The 17796-nt window shown below is 43.3% G+C and overlaps 1 protein-coding gene across 1 annotated transcript; it reads left to right on the top strand.

Annotated features, from left to right (window-relative positions):
• The first annotated feature begins 1325 nt into the window (after positions 1–1325).
• LOC125538022 (protein HEAT INTOLERANT 4-like) lies at positions 1326–7261 on the top strand. Its single transcript, XM_048701331.1, has 13 exons — positions 1326–1723; positions 2328–2366; positions 2466–2519; positions 2609–2672; positions 3252–3310; positions 4012–4136; positions 4275–4334; positions 4522–4580; positions 5483–5556; positions 6226–6288; positions 6415–6462; positions 6546–6674; positions 6762–7261. Exons 1-13 carry the CDS (start codon positions 1685–1687, stop codon positions 6807–6809), a joined length of 861 nt encoding a protein of 286 aa, XP_048557288.1. The 5' UTR covers positions 1326–1684; the 3' UTR covers positions 6810–7261.
• The last annotated feature ends 10535 nt before the right edge of the window (positions 7262–17796 follow it).

Genomic DNA, 17796 nt, shown 5'->3' with positions numbered 1-17796 from the left:
GGGTCGGGCCAGCGTTGGACGCTCGCGCCGATCCAAACACAGCGCCGGACGTTTGTGTCCGCCGGGCCAACCCAAACGGACAAAAGGCGAACAAAAGCGCCGTCTATTTGGGTCGGCCCGTTGGAATTGGTCTAATTGCTGTCTCCATTCTGAATGTACAGTACCCGTACTAGCAGCAGGAACCTCCATACTTTATTCTGGTGTACAGTGCTTGTAAAGGCTAGCGTGCATGGGGTTACTCCCTCCTATTGATTATTGATTGTCCCGAGGTAAAACATTACTCTGTAAAATTAGTGGTGGCGACTCCTTTACTAGTACTACTATACCGAGAGAAGTGTACTACTTTGTTACACAAAATTTATAGCGATGGTGGCTCACTGTGTCAGCTACTCTACTCATGTTCACCTCTTTCTGATGCGACGTGGGACTTGTGCAAAAAGCACTTGAGTAGCAACAGGCGGGCCTTTGTGTTTACTCGGTTCTCAGTCCATTCGGGTATCCAAGGGCTAAAACCGAATACACCGGACTAAGTTTGGTTTTCATCGAATGCAAACCGAACGTACAACCGAGGTTCTCGACTTCGGTGAATTCGGCTCCGGTGCCGGTTAGTTCGGTTCGGGACATCGGTTTTCAGGTTATATGCCCATCCCTATCCGCCGCCACCGTCATCAGGGCCACGCGTCGGTGCCGAGCGCCCTTGGTAGCGGCGGAGACGAGGAAGAGGGAGGGGGAGAGCTCGGAGGCGGCGCTAGGGTTGCCCTCGAGTCGCCTCAGAGGAGATGAAAAGGAAGGGGGGGAGGGGGGGGAGCTCATCAGTATTGATAGTTTATCTATATATTTCTGTGACATCAATTCTGACCCAAACGCGATAAAAGTTATCGGAGAAGTCTTGCGACGGGGGTTCGGCGAACAGAACTTCCTCCACTTTAGCAGCAAGAGATGAGACTAGATGGGCGCACAGATCTAGTACATCATGGATTTGCGCCCATATCTCGATCGTGTCCATCTTGACGGTCGTTGGCTTTGTCACCTCATCATAAGGTTTGATGACCACCGCGTCTCCTCGAAACTGTCATGGGCCATCGTTCACGACTCTCTCCCAATCCCCAAGACACTAGAATTGGACTGTGTATACTGTATAGGTTATCTTCCAACGGTCTGAACTTGACCTCTTGTAAGTCCCAAGCAGATCTCATATTCTAGAGGAACCACGTCTGGCTATAGTTTTTTTTTTAACTGTCTGGCTGTGCCTCACGTTTAGATGGCTTTACAATGTAGCAGCATGCCCTAGGGCGTTGCACTTCTTTCCCCGGCCGGGGCTCCTTTTCCCCATCGCCTCCTCTCCTGCCCCCGATGGCGATCTACACCACCGCAACCTCGCAAACCGCAGCCGCCCCGCGCCGAATACCAGTCGGACTGAGGGCGGGTTCGTGCCGGATTTGGATCGCGTCGATTTGACGCGCCGGTTCGCGTCCAATCCACGCGAGGCGCCAATATAAGCGGCATCCCTCTCCCCAAATTCCAAACCGAAACGCGAGCCCCTGGCCTGCCCTGTCCTCGTGCGGCGTTCCAGTTGAGAGCAATGGCGGGGCCCAGGAGCAGGAAGCGCGCGGCCGCGGAGGCCGCCGGCACGAGCAGGACGGCGGCGAGGCCGGTGAGGCGCGCCAGGGTGACGCCATAGCCCATGCCCGAGGCGGAGCACTTCGCCGAGAGGCGGAATCTGGTGAGCACCGAGCAGACTCGATGAAAGTCGCCGACGACTCTTCCGGTCTTCCCCGGATGCGTTTGCTAGGCCTGTAGCTCCGGTGTCTTCGAGTAGGGGAGCTCTGATTCTGCCGCGAGGCCTACATTGGTCGGGTCTCTCTCACAGGGAATTGGGGTGCGGTGCTGACTAGGAGTACTTGCCGATCAGTAGTTGCAGCCTGTTGGACTACAGCGCCTGCATTGTTGTATCAGATGGATCAGTAATTACTTGTCGATCAGTGATTTTGCCGCGAGGCTTACAGGGCATGTTTTTGCCAGCCCAATCACAGCATATTTTCCCACTCTAGGAACAGATATAGACGATCACTGCAGTGGCGGTTTTCTACACGCGCACTGGCCTGCAAGATATAATGTGCTAATGGTTTTGATACAGCTGTCGGTCACAAGTTTCTTTGACCACACTACTATCGCTGACTCTGATAACCGCTTTTTGATGCTCTGTTATAGTATGATTTAAAGTGTCTGGCCACTTCATGAGTATGCATAAATGCATTGTCCCTTGTTTACGATGTTGCTGTATCGCTTTTCGTTCATCCTGACTTATGGTGTGTTGCTGTGTTCAGGAGGATCTTTGGTTGTCGGCCTTCCCCATTGGAACCGAGGTCTGTGCACATACCTATCTACTGTTGCGCATTATTTTGACAACTATGCATTATGCACTTCTGCTTGCTCTTATTGATTGTCTATATCTGTTCCTACAGTGGGAAAACATTGACAAGATAAAGGAGTTCAACTGGAACTTTCAAAATCTAGAGGTATATATAGGACATGTAACGCTGCTGGGCTTCTAGTTGGTATTATTGCTTCTTTACCGCATGATTCATGGTTCATTGTTGGTGGGCAGAAAGCTCTAGAAGAAGGGGGAGAGCTGTATGGGAAGACAGTTTACTTATTTGCAAACACCGAACGTAAGTATGCTGTCCCTTGGGATACGTTGAAGTTTACATCTCTGATGCATTCTACATATCAGCTTTCGAAATATTTTTGTAACCGGCAATAAACTGGTGTCATTGAGGGCATTGTTTCTTGTTTGAATCATCTGGGGTAAATTTTGTTGTGAAGTTTATGATATAGCCAAGGAATCTGTTTGTGGTTTAGAAAGTTTCAGTAATGATGCCGTAGAGCTACTTTTGCGTGGTTTATTGGTGCTGAAATGTTTCCTCTACACAGCCACCAAGTAAATGATCCTTTGTTAGATCTTTTTAAAATTAAAATTACTCTGTTGTTTCCCTATATGATGAGAAATGTCAGGGTCGGTGGCTAGTACATTGGCACTTTGCAGTTGATTGGTATTTCTGGGGTTTATGTCTGCTAACATTGATTTGTTTCACCATTCACATCATAGATATACTGAATATTGAAAGTGGATGTGTTGCAGAAACAGAATCATCACTGTTATCTGTTTAATTTTTTCTTGGACTGTACTAGCATGTCGAATAGTTACCTCAAGCAATTTCTCTGATTGACTTATTTCTGTTGGTCTGCAGCTCAGCAATTGCATGTTAACGGCGAACAGAAGATAGTACTTGTTCGTACTGTAGTCGCTGTGGGTTCTCATTCCTTCCCTTGATTCGAACATTTATTCCATAGTTATGTTTACCATCTTGTCTTAACTTCTGTAGGCACTGATAAGAAATGCATTGCCTGAACAGGAAAATGTTTCTCCAATACACCATATCTTGAGCTACATCTTCTCATGGTTATGCTAGCCAACTATTTTTGTTTATCTCTTGCATTACAGAAAGATGCACACCTGTTTCACCATTTGTAGCCTTGTAGGCATAAACTACAAGAACTATTTTTTAAAATTACATATCTTTTTGCTAGCAATTCCCTTGTTCTTGCTGGTGATGTTACCACTGTGAACCTTTGTACTGCGGGACTAAAAACCTTTAGTAATCTTGATCCTGATAAGAACATTTACTAGTCTGTACCTCTATTATTCTGTAATAATGCCAGTCTCAAAGCATTCCTTCCTAGTATACCTCTTATGTAATGCGTAAGGAGTCAATAAGCCCCATATTCTTGCCACATTATTTACTCCAAAACATTTCACTGGTGCGAGTTACTGCCTCTAACCCATGCTCTGAAATGTTTTTCCTATTCTGCTGAAAGTAGCTTGCAGTGGGAAATGTTTCTTGGCATATTTGTAGCTTATGATTGTTTCATCGACTGAGACTAGATATTTGCTATTTATTTCCTGATGCTGGATCTCATTTAGCTCTTGCAATTATGTGTGTGGTTCAGGTTGATTGTCCTTGCGCCCCGTCAGATAAAGTTGGTATAAATTCTGTCCAAAGGGCATATGAAGAAATACTACCAATGAGAGCAATGAAGATGTCCTGGGTGCCCTATGTTCCACTCGAGGACCGGTATGTCCATGCTATCTGTATGAGTCGCATTTGTTTATTTCTGCTTTGGCCTTTTGGGTGACTATATGTTCTTATATTTGTTTGCCCATCATCGCAATTTTGCAATGTTGTTCACTTCACTTTTTACTTGGTCTATAGGCTCAGCAGGATTGAGGGTTTGAAAACAAAAATATTCACTCTTCATTGCTCCCAGCGAAGGTCAGTTTTATTCACAGTATTCTCACTCCTCGCTTACAGTTGGTGCTTGAAGGCATACATTCATGTTGCTGTTATTTTTTAGTTTACCGGGGATGTTGTCATGCAGTAATATGTGGCGTGTAACTGTCTCGAACCTCGACTTTTTTTTGTGATTTGATACATTATCTTAAGTTTGTATTTATTACAGGTCTGCACTGAAGCATCTGAAAACTGAGCAAGTCAAGAAGTTTGACTACTGCATGCCATGTAAGCTGCATTAATTGGGATTATTTTTTGTAGGGTCATTGCGTTTGGATCTCCTTCTATCTAATAACTTTAGAGAGGCTCTATTTCTGTACCTATCTGTGATTTGGTCCAGCCTAGCATGTTAACTACACTATCTGAATTTGCGCATGAAGTTCTGTGAGGCTGCGACTACCTGTAGTTAAAGGGTTGCAATGCAACAGTATGTTATGGAGTTAGTAGCCCTTTCCTAATCGATTGCTGATTAAACTGAGTGATATTTGAGTTGCATGTTATGCTATGGGATTAGTAGCTCCTTCCTACTTAATTGCTGATTATACTGATTGGGAGTCAGGTTACATGTGACTGAGTTGATTGCTTGATTTGCTCTTGTTGGATGCCCATATTGCATTAACAAAACTATAAATTGCATACATTTGTACTCCCTCCGTCCGGGAATACTTGTCATCAAAATGAATAAAAAGGGATGTATCTAGACGTATTTTAGTTCTAGATACATCATTTTTTATCCATTTTGATGACAAGTATTTTTGGACGGAGGGAGTACTCTTATAGGTATCTAATAACATTTTAAGATTAACGCTTGCTTATTCTCTGTCTCAATCAAGACTTCTCTTGCAAAAAATGGTCTTTCTTTCCAATTGTGTATTGCATATGCGCATTGGTTTGATCTTTGATGGTCTTTGTACATTCAATCCAAATTTGTCACTACATGCCAAAGCTCAAGGTTCAGATTATCACACAAATAACCTCAGCTCAACACATCCACCTAAACAATTAAACAGCAGACCGTGGGATTTTAAAAAAAATACATGCACACATCCTCACGTTGTTCGACGGGTAGATTAGATGGTTTGAGTTAGATACGTTATATTTGAAGTGTTTGATAATATGGTTTTCTGCAGATTATATGCCGCTTATTTCTCCTGAAGAGGACCAAGATACAACTGTCGATATCATATATCCTCTAGAACGCCCGGTAAGCTTCTTTTAGTAGGTCCATTGTTATGCGGCCTAAATAGTTATGAACTTCTGTTGCATCTCTTATATATACTTTCTTAAAGCAAGCAGTTCACTATATTTCATCTAGGAGTCATAATTACTAAATTAATAAATCTCGCAAGAGAACATTTTGGTTTTTGTCGCCGCAATCTGCATCTAAACTTAATCCACATGAGCTACCTTTTTGGGCTTATATGGGAATAAACAAAGTTGGGTTAGCAGATAACTCGAAGTGGTGAAAGGTGTGACCCCCTGCTAGGGGTGCAGAGCGGCGCCCGACCCGACGACCCGTCCCGCATCCAGCTTTGCAGAATCTCATCCCTTCATTACGAGAGTTTAGAGCTGTCAGTTTATTTTGAACTGACTTACCATGTTATGCGGGACCAGCAGGACCCGCATCTGCATCCCTACCCCCTGCTACGAAATCTCACCCCAAGTTCCACTTAGTAATATTGTACACAGGATTTTTGATTGCAAATAGCTGTTAATTGTTGTTATCATAAACTTTTGTGATTTCTGTTGTAGATAGTTTGCCCGTTTGACTGGGAAATGGATAATTATGAGGTGTGTGTATATTTGGTTTTTACTGTGATGGCGCACTATCCTTTGAAGAACATCTGTGTCCAATCATTGTGTTGCAATGCAGGAGTTTACTGACGACCTAGTTAAAGCTGAGGAATTGCCAGAGGATGAGAGAGAAAAATTTAAGGTGCACATTGCAGTGATTTATGTGCTTGGTCTATTATAAAGGATACTTAGCATAGCCTATGATCAATTAATCATTGCCTCGATAAGTTTTCTTCTTCCTAACTTTACTGCCTCATTTCGTCAATAGGAATTCGTAAAGGAGAAGGTTAGAGAAAGGAAGCGCGAGCTGAAACAGGTTCACAACTAACCAAGATGTTATTTATTTTCGCCCAAGATTTTAGTGTATCCTAATACTATGCTGCTGCGAAACTTCTGCAGGCCAAAGAAGCCAGAAAAGAAGCTATTGATAACATGGACCCTGAGAAAAAGAAGGCGTTTGAAAACATCAAATTTTACAAATTTTATCCTGTAAATGCCCTGGACGCTCCTGATTTAAGCATACAAAAGGTACGCATAAATGCTACTCGGTATTCTAGACTGGACCATAAGAGCTTGTGCTGGATTTGATTATGTATCTATAATTGTGTTTTGCAGGCAGATTACATCAATAGATATTTTATGAAGGCGCACAAACAGAGTTGAAGACCAAAAGATCTATCCTCACATTTCGTGTGGGCATTACAAATTAAGTTGGCTTGAAGAGCCAGTAAAGAATTTGAATGGCAGGGGAGATTATCTTACTCAATATATTCAGATGCAGTTCCTTGTTGAACCATGGATCGGATGAATTGTGGCACCCGAAGTGTATTTGTCCTACAGTTACACTCAAGACAGACTCCTGCCAAGCCTTAAGAGCATCTTGTGCATTCTTTTTCATTGCGCACATTGTAAATCCTACTAGTTACGGTAAAGGATTGGCTTAGAAATGAGCTCTATGTGAATCTTTGAGTCCTCAGATTTTGCAACGTTGTAGCAATAGCTCTATTTGATTCCGTATGGTTTGCTGCTGTGTTGTTAACACGTTTGTAGCAATCTCAACTAGGTGAATTATTTGGATGCCCATTGCCTGGAACATTTTTATGTATGAATCCCACTATGGCACTCACTCCCTGGGTGACACCGCAGCGATACCTAGCGCCACCGCAAAACCAAGCCGGAGCGCGAAGGCCGCTTCTCAGCATTGCTTCTGCATGTTTAGAGAAGAGAAGAGACCAGTCGGTATGGCTACTGGTACAAGCAGCTGCGCTCGTACCGTTCTGGAACTTTGGATGCACTCCTTCGACATCATATAAAAAAGAAATGAGTCCCACTTTGATACAACGGCACCGATGTTAGCTATGTTTGTAGCGCGAAAAAATAGACTTGTACGTTGTAACCGAGTACTGCTAGCCACTAGAGACAACGGCTGCTAACGACTGATCCAAGTGCAAATAATTTATAAATCTACTACCACTATAAAAGAAAGAGAGGGCGGAGAACCAGATCATCCTATCCATCGAAACCTGTAATCTGATGGTCTACATCCCTCCAGCATACTAAACGCGTTTTACGCTTTAATTACCCATCATGCCATTACCGCCGCCGCTCTCCCATCGCGTGCGCATACTCCCCACCTCGAGCAAACAGTTAAAAAAAGAGGAACGCGGCCACCATCCACGCACGCGCACCTCGAGCGAACAGTTCACCAAAAAAGGAACACGGCCACCATCCACCCACGCGCCGCCGCCAGCGCTCCTTTGCCGCCCCTCTGTCGTCGCCGCCGTCCGGAATAGCCCATCCTCGTCGGCGCCCGCAACAGCAGCAGAGGGCCCTGGCGTTCCTTCGTCCTCGTCGTCGTCTGCAAATCCCGCACGGCCCCTGCCCACCCCGACCATCCTCGCACGCTGCCTGGGCGACTTGGCGGGCCGGCGGACCGGTGGACCTCCGCCTCCATGCGCCGGACGACCTCCGCCCGACCACCTCCCGACGTGTCGGCTGACTGGCGACCGCCTTCTCTACGCGCCGGCGGACCCCTGCCTCGACTTGTGCCGCCTCTACCTGTTTCCCGACGTGACGACGGAATGACGGACCTCCGGCTCGACGCGTCGGCGGACCTCTGCCTCCCCAACCAGCTGAGCAAGCCTCCCTTTGGTTTTTTCTGGTATGGATTCCTTCCCCTCTCTGCGTGTGTCTACCACTGTGTGCGTCCGTGCTCTGTGTGGGTGTTCTGCTTGTGAGTGTTCTGTGTCTGGATCGCTGGCATGTGTGTGCTCCATTACTGAATGACAAATTTCTGAATTTTTGCGATGAACAATATTCACGTTCTTTCAGGCAGCTCGCCGGCATCCATAATGGTCTGCCATTTTAGAATTAATCAAGATTACCTTTCAGGCTTCTTCCGTTTCCTAGCTAATTCCCTCCTTGTAGGCCCTGTTGTGGTTTGAAATTGGACGTATACACCTGATCCTGCTTTGTCTACACCACCAACTTTACTGTTGATTAGAACTTAACTTCAGGATAAAAGCATGTATAACATGGAATGAGAGGAAGAGGGCTCTCAACTACGCATGTTGATTATACTGTTTAGTGTTAGCTCCATCAATATTGATACAGATAGGATTTCCTGTTGTAGATAGGTAAATATTTTGCAACTAATGTAATCTGGTAAATAAGCTAAAGTATTATGATAATGCCACCTTACTGCTATCTCCAAATATGATGCGATTATTCAGTATCCATTGCCGGATATAGTCAGACATAGGCATCAAATCAAGTCCCCCTTAAATCATTTAACTGCACATCACAAGTATCAGCCTCCAACTGCCACCAATATGGCAAGAAACAAGGCATGTTGATCTAATAATCATCTTTTTAAATATTTTTAACCTAACAAGTGAGTTGATGATCAGGAAATCATGCTTAACTATCAATAGGTGATCTCATTTCTTGGTTCAGTGAAGTGATTATGTGGAGCTTGTGAGGAAAAAAGATAGGACAAGAAGCCTAGGAGGTTGTCTACAGCCACTGCCCTGGTATGTGACCTGCTTGCATCTTTTCTTGATTACCTCACAACTGCAATTGTCTAAGTTTTATATTATCCACCATTTTATCAGTTTATTTCATGAGTTTGTTTTCTCGAATTACATGTATGCGTTGATGACCTGAAATCTTAATATATATTTGTTTGACAGTGAGTGCTGCTGAACATGTAAGTATAGTCGGGAGAGTCATGTACTCGCTCGATGCCATAGCTCACCCACCCCGAGTTGTGCCACCCTCTTCTAGCCAGAGGTGCCGCCGTCGCCACTGTCGAGGACATCTTAATATTAAACAATAAGTATTATATTCATCAAGAGAGTTTCCTCGCTATGTGGTGTTCACATTTGTTCTCTCCAAGATCATGTAGCGGTGTGATTATTTTTTGCAGTTTCCCTAATTACCCTTTTCTCTTATTCTAGCTTCTATATTGTTGTGTTCACAACACTGGAGGGATCTTACTGAAGGAAGATTTAATAATAGGTAGAGTTTCCGTACTTACTGATTATATATATTGACATATGACCATAACTGAACAATGTTGAGTTTTATCTTCTAAATTAGCATGGATTTTTTTCTGCTAAAAACATTTTGCTATGATATTTTGCAATTTCCATGTTTCGATTGAGCTTGTTATGATTTATCGGTAAGTCCTCTCTCAGCTTTTAGATTTGTGCTTAGATTGTTGTATATAAGCCAAAATGAATCTATGATAAGGGAAATAATCTGACTAAGCTTACTGTATGAATGAAACTGAAGAGTGAAGTGATATTTGTTTCTACCATTGCGTAGCTTTACCATCACCGATCCAGGTTAAGTGTATAATTTGTTTTTCTATGCATTATTCGGATACAGAGGATTCAAGCTGTAAAAAATATGCAGTGGATTCAAGGTTATGCAGAACATTATCGCAAGCTAGCATTTCCTGTGAAAAGAAGACAATTATCTAGAACACGATTAATTTGTAGAAAAAATGCTGATAGGTAAATCTAGATGACCAGCCGACAGAAACTTTACCAGGTTGTTTATTTGTATGAGTTACAATCTATGTTTCTCATTTGATGTTATAGAAAATGTTCTGATGGACTCACTGTTTTTGCTATCTTGGCCTATGTGTTCATCGCAAGTTGTTAGATTTGTCTATAGGGTTTACCATGTGCATTCATTTTGATCACTTTCATCAAATTGCCTTTCTACCATTCAAATTCTTAACAATGTGAATTTTCTTCATGCTGATGGATTGGCCAACTTGTTTTCTGCATCTATGCGATTGCCGATGGAGCAAACAAATTTTTGCTACACTATGAAGTTTCTTTATCTGGGACGTTGAGAAGATGTGAGATTGCATTGTCTTCTTGTTATTAGGGAGACATGGACTTCCCGACAGTTCGAACTTAGGGTTTCAATTTTGTAGTCCAAATATGATCTCCTGACCAGACTGGAATAAGCCTCTTTGTTTTGTTTTCATTTTCGCAGCCCCAAGAGAAGTGCAGAAATGGGTGTTGTGTTCCATGAACACTTGAAATAATTCAGTTCTGGTTTCTATCAATATATTGTTTGTACTGCATATATATTATTTTTAGCTATGCAATTTCCTTCGACAGGCAAAGACTTGTCTATTAGTATCTTTTGTATTTGATGGAATGTTGTAACGAGACAAAACCTTCGAGGCAAGAAACAGGGAACAACAAGCTTGATAATATTGTACATTTTTTTTATCACTGGAAATTTATGTGTACTCATTATATAGCTGGAAAACTGAATGAAAATTAATATGTGCAACATTATTTTTGCATTAATCAATACGTGCATTTGCACGTACACGATTACTAGTTAACACTAACGGCACATTCACTGTAGCAGCATTCCTTGCTGCACCGTACAGAATTTTGAATTGTTTGCAAACATTTTGGAAAACATGACCAGGTTTTTGAAAAACAAATCCGAATAAAATTTGAAATTTCTATACATTTTTTTGAAAAACCTGAACATTATTGGAAAGTTCCAACATTTTTCAATAACTGAAAACCATATCATTTTCCAATATAACAAACATTTTCTTGAAAATGTAAACATTTCAAAATTTCCTCAATTTTCTTTGAGTTTACAGAAAATTTTAAAAACATGCACAATTTTTAATTTGTGATTTTTTTGAAAACGAGAACATTTTTTGAAATTCCCCGCACATTTATGAAATTTTCGAACAAATTTTCAAACATAAATGTTTTTTGAATTTGTGCACAAATTTAGTAAACAAGAATATTATTAAAATTCCCAAACATTTTTCAAACTTCGGCAAACATTCTTGAAATTTATGAGCAAACTTTGAACTTGAATAATTTTTAATTTGTGAACAAATTTGGAAAACAAGAACATTTTTTGCAATATCTGAGCATTTATTTTATTTTGTGAGCATTTTTTATTTCCGAATATTTCTATATAAGCGACAGTTTTAACATATTGCAAGAAAAATTGAAAATGGGAACATTTCTTAAATTTGGGACAAATATTTGAAAATGCAATATTTTTAAAATGTATGTACATTTTTTAAAAGGATTAAAATTGAAGAAAAGGAAAAGGAAAAAATAATTAAAAAAGGAGAAGAAGAAACGAAAAAAATGAAAACAAATATAGCAGAAAAGAAACTACATAGAAAAAACCGATAAAGGTTTCCAAAACCGGTTGGCTGCACTGTGAAAAGCTGAAAGTTGGCTGGCCCTTGTATCGTCACTCACATCGAGGTCTATGCAAATCCCCGACAGTTTGCCCAGCGAGAGGCAAAGACGGCTTCACGCACAGGAGGCCGCCCATCTAGGCCGTTCCCACCATTATTTTTCTTTTTTTTGTATGTTTTTTTGTTTCTTTTTCATTTTTTTCATTTTCCCTTTTCGTTTCTCTTTTTTCCCAAAAAATTCGCACTTTTAGAAATTTGTTCCAAGTTTCAAAAAAAAATCTTTGTGCTTTTAATTTTGTTCATTAAATACAAATATTCGTAACTTGCATACGGTATCGGAAATCGTTAAAACTAGGCATGAATGCCTACCATGGGAATGCCCACTTGCTTGCAAAAATTGGGATCATTTTAAGAATGAAAAAAATTAGACCGTATTCAACGAAGGATGTCCAAGTGGCTAGAAGGCTCCGTCTGAGAGCACATTGTTTTTTGACATCCTTTAAAATGACTCCAGATTTTTTTTGCATGCCCTTGTATGAACAATTAAAAAACCATGCCAAGTTGTTTGGATTTTTGGCAAGTTTTGCATTTTCTGAAGTTTTCTTGGTTAAAAAAGGCTGATAAATGGCTACACATGCCGCAACATGCATATGGTGTCTGAAGTCGTTCAAACCTGGCATTGATGCCTATCATCGGCATTACCATCTGCTTCCAAAAGTTGGGATCATTTAAAGGATGTCCAAAAATACACCATGTTCAATTAAGAGTGTTCGGGTTATGCCAGAAGGGTCTGTTTGAAAGAACATTGTTTTCAAATATGTCAAATGGCCCCAATTTTTTTTCACTACCTTGTATGACCGACTCAAGGCACCATGCCAAGTTGTTTGGATTTTTGACAAGTTTTTCATTTTCTAGAGTTTTTCCAGTGAAAAAGGCAAATACATGGTTGGACGTGTTGCAATGTGCGTATGGTGTCAGAAGTCATTCAAACTAGGCATGGATGCCTAACATGGACATATCCACATGCTTGCAAAAATTGGGGTCCGTTTTGAGATTTTCGAAAAAAAATACTATGTTCAACAGAGAGTGTTCGGGTAGACAAGAAGGGTTTGTTTGGGAGTACCTCGTTTCTCGACATCCCTTAAATGGCCTCGTTTTTTTCATGGCCTTGTATGACCAATTTGAGGCACCATGCCAAAATTGTTTGGGTTTTCGACATGTTCTGCATTTTCTAAATTTTCTTGGTGAAAAAGGCCGATAAATGGTCGGATGTGTCGCAATGTGCATACTGTGTCGGAAGTTGTTCAAACCTGACAGACGTATACCATGGACATGTCCACATTCTTGAAAAATTTGAGGTCATTTCATGAATGTCCATAGATCATATTCAACGAAGGGTGTTCAGTAGGTGAGAAGGGTCTGTCTAAGAGCACATTGTTCTTGACATTCTTTAAATGAACCCAATTTTTCCATGTTCAGGTATGACCAATTCAAGGCACCATGTCAAATTATTTGGTTTTTGACACTTTTTGCATTTTTTGAAGTTTTCTCGGTCCAAAAGGCGAATAAATGGTCGGACGTGTTGCACCTTGCCATATGGTGTCAAAAATCTATCAAACCTGACAAGGATGTCTACCATTGGCATACCCACCTGTTTGCAAAAGTTGGGTCATTTGAAGGATGTCCAAACATAGACCATGTTGAACAGAAGGTGTTCGAGTAGGACAGAATGCTTCGTCTAAGAGCACGTTGTTTCCAGACATCCTTGAAATGGTCCCAATTTTTTTCATGACCTTGTATGACCAATTTAAGGCACCATCAAAAAGTTGTCTGGGTTTGCACAACAAGTTTTGCATTTTTGGAGTTCTTAAGGTGAAAAAGGCCAAAAAATGGCCGAATGTGTCGCAACATGCAAACGGTGCCATAATCTGTTCAAAACTGACATGAATGCCTAACATGAGCATGCCCACCTCTTGCAAAAGTTGGAGTTAATCCATAGTTTAGAAAAACATCAGTTGAGGAGTGTGGCAGACAAGGCCAGATGGGTGCCTCCGTGAGCATGTATTTTTTTTCCTAATTTGCATGCTTCGGGTTTTACAATTTTTCTCATTATCAATGAACATTTACTTATGTCCTAACCATTTCTTGAAATTTATTAACAATTTTGGAATTACAAATTGTGTATGAAAATTTACAATTTCAAACACTTTTTAAAAAAATTCCTAACAATAGATAAATTATTTTAACACAAATTGAAACCACATAATTTTCTAAAACATTATCATTTTTTATGAAACACAAATATTTCTTAAATTTATGAATATAAAATTTTATAACGGGAACATTTTTTGAAATTCTAGAATGTTTTTTAAAATTGTAAACAATATTTGAAAATAAGAACATTTTTGGGTATTCCAAATAATATTTCAAGTTTATAAACATGTTTCCAAAGGAATAATAAATTTCAAAAAGAATAAAAATGAATTAACAAAAAAAGAAAATAAAAATGAAAAACTAGAAAAAAACACTTGGACCTTGGCTCAAGTATGATGGCAACCCTCCCGTCGGGCGCGTGTTGGGCCGGCCCAAGTACTCACAGATTTGAAAAAGAATCATCAATTTTGATTTGTTTTGTAGATTTTGTAAGAAAGTTAAAAAGTTACAAAAAAAGTTCTAGAAGTTGAAAAAGATTCGGAAATTTCAGAAAAATTAACGAAGTCAATTTTTTCTTTTAAAAAGTCACGCATATGATAAAAACAAAAAAGGAAAAAGAAAAAGAAATAAGAATAAAAGGGAACAAAACCCGGTTTAAAAATATAAAAAACAAAAAAAACCCGGAAAAACCAATGGGAATCTGGCTCTCATTTGGCCTCAAGTTGATTGCGCCCTGCTACTCATCACGAACTTGATGTGGCCGAGCTAGCACCCTTGCCCATCATCCCGAAGACCTGGGTTCGATCCTTGGGTACCTTTTTCCTTTAATTTGTTCTATTCCAAATGGGCCGGCCCATTACTGTAGGCGAAGGTTTCGACCATCCTACCCTTTATTATGAAAAAGTATAGAAAGATCTTTACCGTTGATGTGTTTATGGGGATTGTGCTGAAGAAGAAGTGAAAAGGGATTTGCAGGTCGCAGACGCAGAGTCGGTTAAGAGGATTGATACGACCTACGAGCACACCCGCTTGTACTAATAATTTGCAGGTCGCAGACGCAGAGTCGGTTAAGAGGATTGGTACGACCTACGAGCACACCCGCTTGTACTAATGCCGTGTTGCATCCTGGATGCCCGTGAAACCCCTGGGGAGGCTATCTCTTGTTCTTTGTCAATCTATAATCTTCACTGGATGGATATAAGTTCACCTAGAGAGAGGGAAAACACTCGAGTCCATGGCACGATCTTGGAACAAACGCCAAACATGTTCTCAAGAGGAAGATTGTCTGATCAATGGTACAAGTTTGTCGCACGGCACAAGCCCCTCTATGTTGAAGACGTCGAGCTTGGTTATGCCACACCAGACATGCGCACCAAAGGGGTGAAGAGTGACCGATTGTGGTGGGATCAAGAAGGAGATACATCTGAGGAAAAGTATGATTCGGGAGATGGAAGAGGAATAGGAACCAAGGAAGCTAAGGCATTGTACGATGCTAGGTGCTTAAGGAGGTGCTTAGAAAAATAAACCGAGTTTTTCTGAAGCACTGATGCCTATTTTTACAGGAGAGACGCCTAATTAAGCGTCAATTCTGTATAAATAAGCACCGATGCTTAAGGAAAGCCTGATTTATTTCGCTAAGCACTTTTCCTAAGCACCTTGCATTGTACAAGGCCTAAGACCATCTACAATAGACCCCTTAAGAGTTGACCCTTAACAACGTGTATAAGGGGCACCGTAAACCATTTTTATGGTGCGAAATTGCCTCGGCAGAGCAGACCCGTAAATAAAACTGTATCTCACTGTAGCTCATTTTTTTTCTTTTATTTCCTTCTTCCTCCCTGCCGGCAGAGCTCGTCTCAGGCCATGGCGTGCCTCGCCCTGGAACCCCGGCGCCAACCGCCCCGACCGCACGCTCCCTAGCGTGCCTTCCCGTCCCTGACTGACCCCGGCACCGCCCGCTGCCGCGCGCGAGCTCCCCGCCGCTACGTGCGACCCCCCCCCCCCCCCCCCCCCCCCCCCCCCCCCCGCCGCCCTTCTCCGGCGCCGCCCCGCCCCGATTCGGGCCGCCGGTGGCTTGCTCCGCCCTGCCCGTGGACGGCCTTGCCTCAGCAGTGGAGGTCGAGCCGGCTGCAATTCGGACCGGCGGCGGCTTCTTCCGACGTGCGGTGACGGATTCTGGTGAGTTCCGGGTAGATTCTGGCTAGTCCGGCGGCGGCTCGTCTACTCCGACGAGGTTTGACCGGTTTACGGGCTGAACTATATACTACCTCCGAAACTGTACATATAAGGTTCTCACGGATGGATTTTCAGTGCCCTTTAAAAAGTTTAAGGGCCGAATGAGTTTTACGGGATTTGCTAGGGCCGTTTTTTCGATCAAAACTATAAACACCTCATTTTTATGGGTTTGACCATTTTAAGGGGTCTGCTAGAGATGCTTTAAAGGGGGAGAAGAACTGGAGACACTAAAGACATCAGCTCTAGTGTCCTTGCACCTATGAAGTCAGTCTAGTGCTTTGGGGTGGAAAGCAAGATGCTCTAAGGTCTGCTGGACAGAGCCGAGTGTCCCCCGCTCGGGCAGGTGCAAGGCCCCCGCGTCGCCCCCCGCTCGGGCGACTCGGGTGGCTCCCCAACCCTAGCCGCCGCCGGGGCCTAGCCCATCTTCCTCCCTCCCCCCGCCGCCGCCGGAGGACGCCGCCGGCTTGCGCCCGGAGGCCGACGACGGTGGCGGGGGCTCTTCCTCCCTCCCGTGTCTCAAGGGTGGCGGGGCCCCAACATGCGTGGAGGTGCGGCCGATCTAGAAGCGATGGCGTTGGCTTCGATGGCGGCGGCGGTTGGCCCTACCTCAGACCACGGGCGGCGGCTATGGCGGCTGGCCTGGATCGGGCGGCGGCGCGATGCGGTCTTCGGCGGCATGTCATCTGGCTTTAGATCGCGGTGGTGTCGAGGGCTTGGTGGACAGTGGTGGTGGCCGGCCAGAAGCTTGATGATCGGATCTCGAGATCCATCATCTAGTCCCGGCTGCGAGTTGGGGAGACATGGTTGCCGATGAAAATCGAGCCGACGACAAGCGATGGCGGCATTCTACGCCGTTACCTTGATGAAGGCATCGTCGTGTAACTACTGTCGACCCACTTGTGCTGCTCCGGGGGAAACCCTAGGATCTGGTGTTCCAGATCGGACGATGGCGGCACTGCGGTGTCGTTTCTCTCTTGGGAGCATCGTTTGTGGAGCAGCGCTGGAACTCAGAGGCAGGAGGTGGAGCGGCTTCGTCTTGCACGGAGCTTCGATGGAGATGTCAAGTCATGCCTGACCGACAGATGCTACGCTTTGTCATGCCTGATCGGCAGGTGCTACGCACGACAGATCTTTCAAGGACTTCAAGCTGTGTCGGCTGGTGGTACTTGGCAGCATGGCGCTGAGGTGTATCAGTGGCGACCGCGACGTGCTCAGCTGTTTGCGCGTAGGGAGGAGGTGCCGTTGGGCGCCGTGGTGGCATCGACGATAGCTAGACCGAGCAAGGTTGATGCATCAGTACAGTTCTGAAGATGGAGCGGTGACAGTTGACGGTGGCGGCCTCTGAGAGCACGCCGGACCAGTGTGTGCCCCAGACCCGACAAGTGGCTAGGTTGGGGTTTCAGGTCTTAGATGTTAGGTTTGGTTGCGATGTCTGTTTGGTATTAGGCCCAGGCTATCTGCGCCTCTTCATCAACTAGATAGGTGTTGCGAAAGTTTGTTGCTTAGACGGCGGCTTTAGTCTTACTGTTGTATGACTTTATAAGGTTTTGT

The sequence above is a fragment of the Triticum urartu genome, chromosome 1 (genome assembly GCF_003073215.2).
Source record: "Triticum urartu cultivar G1812 chromosome 1, Tu2.1, whole genome shotgun sequence".
Lineage (NCBI taxonomy): Eukaryota > Viridiplantae > Streptophyta > Magnoliopsida > Poales > Poaceae > Triticum > Triticum urartu.
Note: the sequence above shows the minus strand (reverse complement) of the source record. Positions and strands in the feature narration are given on the sequence as shown.

Coding starts and splice junctions, on each gene's coding strand:
- LOC125538022 (XM_048701331.1), top strand. CDS start 1,685: ATGCCCGAGGCGGAGCACTTCGCCGAGAGGCGGAATCTG. Junction 3,311..4,011: donor TTGTTCGTACTGTAGTCGCT/GTGGGTTCTCAT, acceptor TGTGTGGTTCAG/GTTGATTGTCCTTGCGCCCC. Junction 6,463..6,545: donor GGAAGCGCGAGCTGAAACAG/GTTCACAACTAA, acceptor AAACTTCTGCAG/GCCAAAGAAGCCAGAAAAGA.